The 12,025-nt window shown below is 34.7% G+C and overlaps 1 protein-coding gene across 4 annotated transcripts in view; it reads left to right on the top strand.

Annotated features, from left to right (window-relative positions):
* ADAM10 (ADAM metallopeptidase domain 10) overlaps positions 1-12,025 on the top strand; it is a 115,672-nt gene that overhangs the window by 77,178 nt on the left and 26,469 nt on the right. For all 4 annotated transcript variants that reach the window (XM_070578973.1, XM_070578993.1, XM_070578984.1 and 1 more), the window contains 2 exons: positions 2,799-2,982; positions 11,304-11,467. In XM_070578973.1, coding sequence (XP_070435074.1) covers positions 2,799-2,982; positions 11,304-11,467 — 348 coding nt within the window. The remainder of the gene's footprint in view (positions 1-2,798; positions 2,983-11,303; positions 11,468-12,025) is intronic.

Below are 12,025 nucleotides of genomic sequence, written 5' to 3' on the forward strand. Positions count from 1 at the left end.
TCTTTACTCTTGGCTTTTACACACACACAAACACAGAGGGGATGCCTGGGTTTATGATGTAAGAATGAAATCTATGGGGCTTTAATCTGGACTGCAAAAGAGGTACAGTAGTACTGTTTTCTATCTGTCTGATTAGTGTACCTGTTCCTAAGCCCTATCTTCTTGATAACTATAGATACAAAACCTGACCTTTTTTTCCTGATAGCATTCCCCAGTTTCTTAAGATTTGCTTTACACAATATATTTCAGAGTGTGTCCCATTTGGTGCTCCAAGGAAGGGAAGAATAGATATAGTGGTTAAATAAAATTGCAAGTTGGAAAATCACTTAATACTATACCCTCTTCTTGAAAATTCACAGTGCACACTAACGTATATCAAGTTAGTCCTTCAGGGAAGAAACCCATATTTTTCTAAACTAATTTGACCTTGAAACCTTTTTACATTAGCATTAACTGAGACTCCAAAGAACTGCAGAGCACATTGTGAGTAGTGCTGATCCAGAGCCACTGATTATTAGTTTTTTGTTTTGTTTTTTTCTTTTTTTATTGGTACCTGAGCTAACATCAGTTGCCAATCTTTTTTTTTTTTTCCTTCTTCTCCCCAAAGACCCCTGGTACATAGTTGCATATAATTGCATATTCTAGTTGTAGGTCCTTCTGGTTGTGGCATGTGGGACGCCACCTCACCATGGCCCGATGAGCGGCGCCATGTCTGCCTCCAGGATCCGAACCGATGAAACCCCGAGCTGCCGAAGCGGGGCGTGCAAACTTAACCACTCGGCCACGGGGCTGGCCCCTGATTATTAGTTTTAATGTTATAAATTGTAAATAAGTAAATATTCGGTTACTAACAAAATTTGGCTATTATTTCAAAAATTTTTTAAATGTGAATTCTTTCAATGTGTGTAGCTCTTAAGAATCTGAATTTATAAACCAGATAAACAATCTGAATTTTAAAAAAATCATCATTTTACAAAAGAATTTGCCACAAGGTTTCTTTATATTTGTGCCCTTATTTTCTTAAAAATATAGTTGACTGGATTGTAATTTTAGTCCATACATGTAATATATTAAATAACATAGCTGAAGGTGGTCTTTACTTCTAGACGTGTATGATTAAATATTAAATTGGATTGTTTTAAGGTGGAATATTGTTTGTAGATACACAATATAAGAACTGTTCATCATCAGTTGCTTTCATGTATTTTGAGAGCAATAAAAACCTTTAAATGAGTAAGTAAAAGTGATAAGTGCTGTAAATAGTATTGCTGTTTAGTAGGCACGGCAATAAAATGCAAAGTGGTGCAAAGTAGAGAACACTTGAACAAATTTTAGTAAAGCACATTTTTTTGAGTAATTTGCATTGTGAAGAAATGCATGTATATAAGTGGGTAATGTGACAATTGGTTGTTTTCAGGCCATTAAGTGAGATTAAAATTTAAGCTTAAATCTCATCTGTTGAAGATTTTCTGTGACCCCTTAAATAATTTGAAATTTATATCAGCAAGTATTTAAATATTAATCATCTCATTTCTAATATAGGTAACTAAAATTTAGATGCAATTTTTATTTGTAGCCAGTGTTACAGAAATATCAGAGAATTTTGCTTCTATGTTTAGTGGAAAAAGCCATCTACAGCATATCTCTAAGCATGGGCTATTTAAAATACATAACGTGCTTGCTTTTGGATTTTTTTGTGTTAGATGACCATAACTGATTGTTTTTGGTTAATTGTTAAGGGATAAACCAGATGTTCTGAAATCTATCCTTAGGCAATTGCCTTTAGTGGTGTTTTTGCCATCCTGCTCTTACGCCCCTTCGTTTTACTGAAGGGTATGGATCCTAAAAAGACCAGTAGTTCTCATTTTATCAACTGTTATATCCTCCCCTTACTACTGACATTTTCAATAGACTGAGGGGTGCCTTCTAAAAAAGTTTACTTTCATCTGTATCCCTTTTTATTCTCTATCAGCGGTCTTGTATGTAATCCTCTGAGTTGGGGAAATTAACATTGTTCTAGGACAGGTAGGGGTCTCTGAAAGGAAGCAGGGCTAATAAATGAAAGCTTTTGTTTAGTTTGGTATCAGAATTGATTATTATTCAGATTGTGAAGGAGGAACCTGCACCAAGAGTATAGTAGCTAAGTGTCAAAAGAAACATTCTGGAAGAACTCAGCTTGAAATAGTAAGAGAAACAAATTGGCATTAAAAAAAAGAATAAAATTCTTGTCCACATTCAGGGAAAAAAATTGAACTCGCTGTTAGTTGGGCTTGACTCATACAACTCTCCAGGCAAGGAGAACTGAGAAAATGATTTGTCTGCTGAATTGGCAGTCTTGGGTTCGATATTTATTTTATGTTGTAGTAATTAGCTAAAATATAGGGTTTTATATCCTTATACTTGTCACCATATGTAGGAGATTAGCACTAAAGGAGACTTGCTCAGGTGATTAAATTTGAGAAACTATACTCCCTTTGTTAGAAGTTTTGTGAGCAGAACTTGTTTTTCCGTCCCAAGTGTTCACTGTTCAGGAATCTGGTGAATACTTGCTCAGAAATTTAACATATTCAGTTTTAATTCCCCTACCCTGCCTTTCTTTTTCCTTTCTTTCTTTTTGGCTTTAATGAGGAACTCAGGGTCGGGGGCAGTGGGAACAACCTTAGAAGCCTTAATTCAGGCCTGATTTCCCGTGGGCCCCAAGCATATCTTCCAGGCAGATTCAGAAGGAGGTGAGCAGAGACTTACACTAGCCTCTGCTAACATTAACTGCTTATTTAAATCATTGTTTTGGATTTTAGATCAACACAACTGCTGATGAGAAAGACCCTACAAATCCCTTCCGTTTTCCAAATATTGGTGTGGAGAAGTTTCTGGAATTGAATTCTGAGCAGAATCATGATGACTACTGTTTGGCCTATGTCTTCACAGACCGAGATTTTGATGATGGCGTTCTTGGTCTGGCTTGGGTTGGAGCACCTTCAGGTAGTTTATCTAACTATATCTTGACTTAATACTTGAAACAAAAAGCAATTTTCAGGGCAGATAGAATTTTACAGAGTTTAGGAGAAAGTGATACCTGGACAATATCTTAATTTATACAACTTGTGTTAAGTAAGATTCATAAGCATAATGTAAATGGAAAAATAGATGAAGCACCTTTTTATTTTGAAATGAGTACTAATAGGAAGATATCCTGACATTTGGTACATTGAATAGCTGAAATAAATAATTATTTTTTGTTTGAGGAAGATTAGCCCTGAGCTAACTGCCGCCAATCCTCCTTTTTTTGCTGAGGAAGACTGGCCCTGAGCTAACATCCATGCCCATCTTCCTCTACTATTTAATATGTGGGACGCCTACCACCGCATGGCTTTTGTCAAGTGGTGCCATGTCCGCACCCGGGATCTGAACGTGCACACTCAACCACTGCGCCGGCCCCTGAAATAAATAATTTTATGGGAAAAAGTGGTACTTACTTCTGAAACCAAAAGCAGAATATTAATTTTTTCCACAAAAGGTAATGTTTTTCATTAATTAATTATTATTATTTTTTGGAAAAAGAGGGTCTTAGAGTCGAAAGGAGAAAACTATGTCCTTGCTCTTGTTGTGCAGTGAGATAAAGAGCAGAGACACCCTGAGCAGAAGCAGCAGGTAGAAAGAAAAGAAAGCCTGCCTTTATTATTATTTTATTTCTAGCTTTTACTTTAACAAAAGAGAAGTGTTGCCTGTAAAGAGATATAGGCAGCAGGCCCCAGTACCCACAGCTCCACTGGCCTCACCAGCTGGGCCTGCACTCTGCTCGGTCTCTGCTTTAGCTGTGAAAGCTGCTGTCGTTCAGAAAGTTGGGATAGGGTAATCCCCTTGCCGTTGCAGTGGGGCGAGGGTCTGTGGTTTACAGGATAGGAAGTTCAGTAGCCTAGAATCGAGAAATACAAATTTACTAATGGAAAGATGAGTTGAAAGAATCCCAGATTCTGTGAGTATAAATTTTGCCATATTGAGTTTGATCAGTAGTCTGTCATCTTCTGAGCTATAGCCATTAATTTCTCTTACTTGTGATACATCTTTTCTGTCTTTTTAAAACAGTCAATTTCTGCTTTATTAAGGGTAAGATGGGGTTTTCTATTCCTAATCTTATTAGTTTATTCTTTGATTTGTTATGCATATTTTAACATCTTTAGTACTATGTTTTCACTTCTATATTTCTTGCTCTTTTTTTAAGCCAGCGTTGAATATCCTTTTTATGATTTCCAAAAGCAGCTTTTGTTTTTCTTCCATGTTTTAAAGTGTACTCAATTTCATGTCATTAAGCTACAAGTTTATGTCATGGGCTGCATATGTCATAGTGCAGTATTTTGGGATATGATAATCTATGCTGGTTTTGTCTTCTGTTGTCAGCAGATTGTACAGCTCACTCTTTCCTATGATACTTCACGTTTTATTACTTCTATATTCTGAAATTTCTTTTCCCTTCCTTGAATAGTTAGTTGGATGATTTTGTCACAAAATTTATGATCTCTCCTCATTATTCATTAGTAAGTACTGTAAAAACTCAGGGATTCATTTGATTTTTCTTTGTATACTGCAATTAATATGTGGTTCTCAAAGTGTGCTCCATGGACTGGGGCATCAGTGTCACCTGGGAACTTGTTAGAAGTGCAAATTATGGGCCCCACCCAGGTCTACTAAATCGGAGACTCCTGGCGTGGGGCCCAACAGTCTTGGTTGAAGAAGCCCTCCAGGTGAGTCTGATGCACACTAAAGTTTGAGAACCACCATGTTAATATTTTTGTCTCTAAAGAAGATCGTTCACAAAATGTTTCCTGGGGACAAATGACTGGATGATCTCAGACTACAAACTTCCTGCCATTGTGCATTTTCAACTCCAAACTATTGTTCGTTAAGAATGTAATGCTCCTGGGGCCAGCCCAGTGGCACAGCAGTTAAGTTCGCACGTTCTGCTTCAGCAGCCCAGGGTTCACTGGTTCAGATCCTGAGTGTGGACCTACACACTGCTTGGCAAGCCATGCTGTGGCAGGCATCCCACATATAAAATAAAGGAAGATCGACATGGATGTTAGCTCAGGGCTAATCTTCCTAAAGAAAGAATGTAATGCTCCTGAAGGAGCTCGGTCAGCTTTTCCTAAGTCTTTAGATATCCTCATGTCTGTTGTTGCAGCCACTTTTTTTTTTTTTTGAATAGACTATTTTTAGTTTACAGAAAAATCGAGCAGATCAGATAGTATAAAGAAGTTCCTATCCCCTGTAAACCCCAATTTCCTGTATTATTAACAGGTTACGTTAGCATGGTACATTTGTTACAAACCAGTATTGATACATTATTGTTAACTAAAGTCAGCCCATAGTTTATTCAGATTTCTTTAGTTTTTACCTAAGATCCTTTTCTATTCCAGGATCTCATCGAGGATACTACATTGCATTTAGTTGTCATGTTTCTTTAGTCTCCTCTTGGCTGTGATGGTTTCTCAGACTTTTCTTTTTGATAATCTTGACAATTTTGAGAAGTACTGGTCAGGTATATTGTAGGATGCCCCTCTGTTGCAATCTGTCTGATGTTTTTCTCATGATTAGACTGGTGTTATAGGTTTTGGGGACAATTAGTTTTTATATCTAGTTTACGGTATTTGGACGACCATTTTTGGTGCTGCTCATTTTACTGAAGCAGCAGTAGGCAGAGTTCTGGATTGAAAACTGTGGGACTCATTACTTGTATTTTTGTTACTGGGTTCTTCATCTCATGCCCTCTCCCTTTACTCTATGTTAAACCCCCAGCTCCCATTCTTAGAAGCCTTTTTTTTTTTGTTTTACAAGTTTCTGGAGAGGAGGTAGGCAGGGACAGAAGAATTGGGGACTAAAGTGGGAAAGAGAAGGGATCTTTGTTCCTTTGACCCAATGTTTTCTAGTATGAAGTTTTCCAGTATAAAGACATAACATTGACAGCTTTATTCTTTACTTCCCTTTGCCCTCAGACTACCTGAACTTTTATATTTGACTTACATTTTATTTTTTTATAAGGCACTTCATATATTTGGTCTTATTGATTATTTCAGTACCCTTATGAGGAGTAGGTATTATTATCTCCATTCTACAGATGAGGAAACTTGGGTTCAGAGACTTTGTGACCAACCCAGTATCGCACAAATCCTAGAATCTGGACCTTTTGAATCCAGGTTTAGTGCATTTGGTAGTATTTCCTAGGTATAGAAGTCTTCCACTTTCCACAGGGGTATGTTCCAAGACCCCCAGTGGATGTCTGAAACTGCAGATAATACCTAAACTTCTTATAAAATACTATGTTTTTCCTATACATACATACCTATGATAAAATTTAATTTGTAAATTAGGCGTAGTAAGAGATTAACAATAGTAACTAATAACAAAATAGAACAATTATAGCAATATACTGCAATAAAAGTTATCATAGATCTTAGCAATCTCAGCATACAATTTTTTTCCTTTGCTTATTAAGTCAAGAACTTTCACCTTTTCAACTTAAAGGAAGCACTTCATGGCTTCTCTTTAGCATATCTGAATTGCCAGCATCACTACTCTTGCACTTTGGGGCCATTTTTAAGTAAAATAAGGGTTGCTTGAACACAAGCACTGCGGTACCCTGACAGTCGATCTGATAAGCCAGACGGCTGCCGTGCTAGGTGGCGTATACAGCACAGATACACTGGACAAAGGAATGATTCATGTCCTGGGCGGGACGGAATGAGTTTCCATCTTGCTCCTCAGGATGTCGTTCAGTTTAAAACTTAAGAATTGCTTATTTCTGGTATTTTCCATTTTCACATTTTCGGACCATGATTGACCACGGGTAACTGAAACTGTGGAAAGTGAAACTGCAGATAAGGGGAGATTACTGTGTTATATACTGTAACATCCTAGCTTTCTCTGTCTAAGACATTTCTAATAAGAAATTGAAATGTTTCCTGCATCTTAGTAGAGGTTTTATATTGTTAGAATCCATTTCCTTCTTTCTTAAGAGAAAGGAGTTATAAAATAATACTACTCCATAATATTTAGGCATCGTTTTTGATAGTTGTCATGGTTTAATGGGAAGATCACTGGATTGGGAGCTAGGAGATTATGTTCTTCTCTGTCTGGCTCTATAAATTCAGGTAAATCATTTTACTTCAACTTTACTTTTCATCATAATTTTTTCTGTCTTTACCCTTCCTCTGAGACTTCATGTTTCATCTATCTGCCTGTAGATAGATCTTAGTAATGTTTGCTGTTGTCTTGTTTTTTTAAATAGCATTTCATAGCTGATCTGTTCTGTGATCTGTTACTTTCTTAATCTTTTTTTTTTCATTTTTATTTGGCCTAATTAATTTTCATTCTGTTGGTATTTTTTAGCTTAAAATTTCGTTTAGTTCTGCAGATACTTCACTATTCAAATATATTGTAGTGGAAAGGATTTTGTTGTGATATCGTTATGTTAATTTTCACAGAATGGTTACTCAAATTATTAGCTGTAGTTCTCGTCAATGACTCACTTAAGCTCGGAAAAGCAATGAGGGTTGAAACATTTGAATAGTAGGTTTCTCATCTTTAAACCTTTCTTACACTACTTTTTATTGGTTCTTATTTAATTCCATATTGTAGTTGGGTGCTGCCTTGGGTTTCCTTAATGAAAGCAGCACCTCTTGCCCCAAATCCGTGATAAGTAGAAACAGCTAGTGAACTGGGATGATTTGGAGGTTCCCATTTAAAATTATACAGGGCCTAGAAGAGAGCCAAAAAAAGAAATCTGGTCTTCAAAACAAAGTCAGTCTTGTTATGAATCTGGAAAGATTTCCGTAAACTTTTCTTTATATAAGCACAGTTCTGTGTTAAGCAGGTGGCCTCTTATTTAATTTAGAGACTGAAACATTGGCTCCTTAACAAAGTAAATTCTTTATATTAGATAATCCCTTTGTTCGACTTCATTTGCTACATGCTTCCAAAATGCCTTTTGAGGAGCCTTTTTCTGTTGTTCATTTAGGTGCATTCTGCTCGTATATTATCCTTCTTAATGTTGTCAGTTAATGAACATAGTCTCAGTTCCGCTGAATAAGGCTAACTCTGGAATTCATCTCCGTAGTTAATCCTGCACCATTCCATTTTCCTGTGACCATTTATGAAGATTTTTTGGAGACATTTCGTTTGGTAGAAATGTTTGTTTTTCTTGGTTTAGAAATTTTAGTTGGACTTTATGTATTAGTATTTGAGGGCATATAGGGATCAACACGGGGTTCTCAAGATAACCCACAGAGCCTATCAGATTCTTAACCTCTTGCTTGAAAGTCTAATTACGAGGCTAGGAGAATTGCGTCATTGGAATGTTGCAACAGGACTTGACGTTGGGATTTTGTGCAGGTTTTGACTGTCCCTTACAAGATGTTTAACATCTCTGGTCCATACCCATTACATGTAGTACTGCTTCCCAAACAGGAAAGGCAAAGAAATGCGCTTAGACATCTCCTAATAACCGATCCGGGAGTGGTGTTATGGTCCGGTTCAAATTGCTCCTCAGTAGATTAATATTGTGTGGTCAGCATGCTACTATTAAGTTTTAGGTGTTTAGGCCTGCTCACATCAAACCTGTGTTTATTGACTCTGTTAAGGTCTTATATTACCCTTATAGTTTTTCTAATTTGTTTTTGGTTGGGGGGAGTGTCTGTTTTAAAGTTTATCTTGTAGATAGAAAAAATATCCTTATACTTCTTTGTTGATTATTGAGTCATCAGTAATTACTTTGACTTGACTTAAAACATTTTACCTTTCTCATTGTTATTCACATTTATGTTTTTTCAATAATGATTATATGTAGCAAAATTTTAAATTTATAATATGAAGCAACTACTGAACTTGAGTTGTGATTTGGTTATAGGTAGATATGATATCTTATCACTGATTGAGTTTCTGGCATATCAAAACTAGCTGCAGTATTTTAAAAAAATTAAACCATAACTTTTAAAATTAGGTAGAGTATTTTATTTTTTCCTATATAATTGAATTATTCCAATGTATGCTATTAGTCTGTAATAAATATTAAACTTTCCTATAAGCCATAGTCATTAAAACCAAAAGCAGTTGTTTAGGAAGTTAAACAAGGTATGAATTACAAAGATTATAGTTCAGAAGAATACACTCAAATTTGTGTATGATCTTCACTTAAACTAGATAGACCTTAAAAATGCAGAGAAGTATATTAGAGTTTTTAATATATGCTATTTACTTTTTTTTTTTTAACTGATAAAGATTTGCAGTGTGGAGTCTTCTATGCTTAATTCAACTTTGGCAGTACTGCATTGGACCAATTTCCGTATGACAAATCGTCACTAATGTAGACTATAATTATTACATACAGAGTGCTTATTCATATGTTTTCTATTTTCTAGAAATAGTGATACAGTCCTTAGGACTCATCTCCAAAAGTAGAACTAGGTTAAGAAAAGATATTAAATATTCACAAATCATTTGCTGTTCTTTCTATTTAGTTTTCTGTGTAGAAAAGATAGTAAGTTTTGGATATCATAAAGGTTGTCAATCTTTTGCTGGTTAAAATCTGCATATGGCTCAGTCTTTCGGTTTTCTGTGAATCACATGATCATTTCAACTTCCTAAATCATACTGTAACAGTAATTCATACTTATGGTTTGTTGCCATACACTTTCTAATATTAAAAGGAAGAGGGCAGCAATTGTAATGTCATGCCATTTTTGCAGATCTATTTTGAATTGCCTTCTATTATATGCTTTATCAGGGATTATAAATATTAGATTTTTTTAATCATTTAATAAAACTATGTTGTAACTTTGTGTGTGGAAAGTTAATGTGAAATAATTTGATCCAGTTATCAGAATACCCTAATGCATTTGATTGTATTTTAATGAAAAGTCAAATAGAGAAAGCTTTTAAATGTGATTGTAAACTAAAGAACTTCTCACTAAAAGTCTTTCATAGAGTTATTAAAAGAGCTGTGGTCTTCTTGGTGCAGTGTACATAAAGACATGGATTGGCCAGCCAGTTTCTGATTTTCTTGTTGTTCTTTTTCTAATTTCTTATGTTAACTGCTTTTAGCACTTTAGCACTTTTTTTGGTATTAAACTCTAATCTAAAGTTCAGGAACTATTAATGAACAGGTGAATTTTAAAATGGTTTAATATGTGTGATAAAAGTAGAATTACAAGTTTTCTTTTAAAATTTGAAAGTATTCTCAAGACATTGGAAAATCATAATTTAATTTTTTGAAATTATTTTGAAAGAAATTTCAAAACTATTGAAAAGTTGCAAGAATAATGGAGTGAACTGATAGATTAATCGGTTAATCTTTTGCCACAGTTGCTCTTTCCCTTCCTACCTTCTCTCCTTCCTTCCCTCCTCCTTTTTGTTTTACCCACTTGACATAATTCTTTGCTTTTTCCTTTTTTTTTTTTCAGCTTTATCAGGGTATATTTGACAAATAAAATTGTAAGATATTTAAGGTGTGATCAAATCACCGTGATGAGTTAATATTCGTATACATTATGAAAGGATTCCCCCTATTAAGTTAATTAACACATCCATCAGTTCACATATTTACCTTTTTCTTTTCTTTTTTTAGTGAGAATGTTTAGGTTCTACTCTCTTGGCAGATTTCATTTGTATAATACAGTGTTATCAACTATAGTCATCATGTTATACATTCGATCTTCAGACCTTATTCATCTTAAAAGTTTCTACCTTTTACCAACCTCTCCCTATTTTCCCCAGCCCCCCGCCTCTAAGTCTTTTCTTTTTTTTAAATATATTGTATGTTGCCTCACAGAATAGTGAATCACATACTCCTATGTGTCCCTGCTATTGTTTGTAGAAGTGACTTTTCAGATTCTACTTGAGAATATTTTGTTCAATTTTTATTTAAGTTAAATATAAATTTTCTTTTTAAAAGATGAAAAGGTATAGGCTTTGATTCACTGTAAATACTGATATATTCAAATTTAATAGAAACTTAAATATTTATTTTGCTAAATTAATGGGAGCAAAAATTGGGGGACGTTTTATTATGAAGAGGAACATTTTATAAGAGCTTCGTACTCAAACCTGGGAATTTCTTTATGTGTGCCATTAAAATTTTTTTTTGAAATGGCTTCCTAATCTTGGATCAAAGAAACTTGAGTATTTGATATTTGTGGATACCTGTTGTATTTTGGACTCAAAATATAAAATGTTTTAATTTAATACAGCATATATTAGAAAGTTATTTTTTTGGAAAATTGATGCTAATTTAGCCATCTTTTGTTCTGAATTAGGAAGCTCTGGAGGAATATGTGAAAAAAGTAAGCTGTATTCAGATGGTAAGAAGAAGTCCTTGAACACTGGAATTATTACTGTTCAGAACTATGGGTCTCATGTACCCCCCAAAGTGTCTCACATTACTTTTGCTCATGAAGTTGGACATAACTTTGGTTCTCCAGTAAGTATTGCCTGATTAGTAGATTTTTAAAGTTATTAACGTAACTTATATGTTGAGAGATTTTTTTTGTTCACAGTGAAAACAAGTACATATGAATGTTTAGTTTTCATATGTCAGAATACAGTAATGTACTTGACCATACTGAAAGGGAGAAAGAATATTTGTGACAGAAATAACAAAGTAAGTATAACAATGCCAGAAGTCTATGAGGGCAAGGATTTTGTCTGTTTCATTTACTTCTATGTCTCCTGGCCCTAGAACAGTGCCTGGTATATGGTTCATTCAAATATTTGTTGAATGAGAATCATTTGTCATTGTTTAAAGTACATTTTGAATGTTAGCAAATTGTGGAGGGGTTTGTTTTTTTGCTTGGTTTCTGTTAAAGCATTATTGGAGTGTATTAGATTTGTCTTTCTTTACTTTAGAATGAGATTGACATTTTAAAATCTTTCAGTATGAAAAATTTTTAACATACACAAAAGTAGAGAAAAATAGTACAACAAACTCTCCTATGCCCATCATCCAGAATAGGGTCGACAAATTTTTTCTGTATAGGAC

This window comes from Equus przewalskii, chromosome 1 (assembly GCF_037783145.1).
Source record: "Equus przewalskii isolate Varuska chromosome 1, EquPr2, whole genome shotgun sequence".
Classification (NCBI taxonomy): domain Eukaryota; kingdom Metazoa; phylum Chordata; class Mammalia; order Perissodactyla; family Equidae; genus Equus; species Equus przewalskii.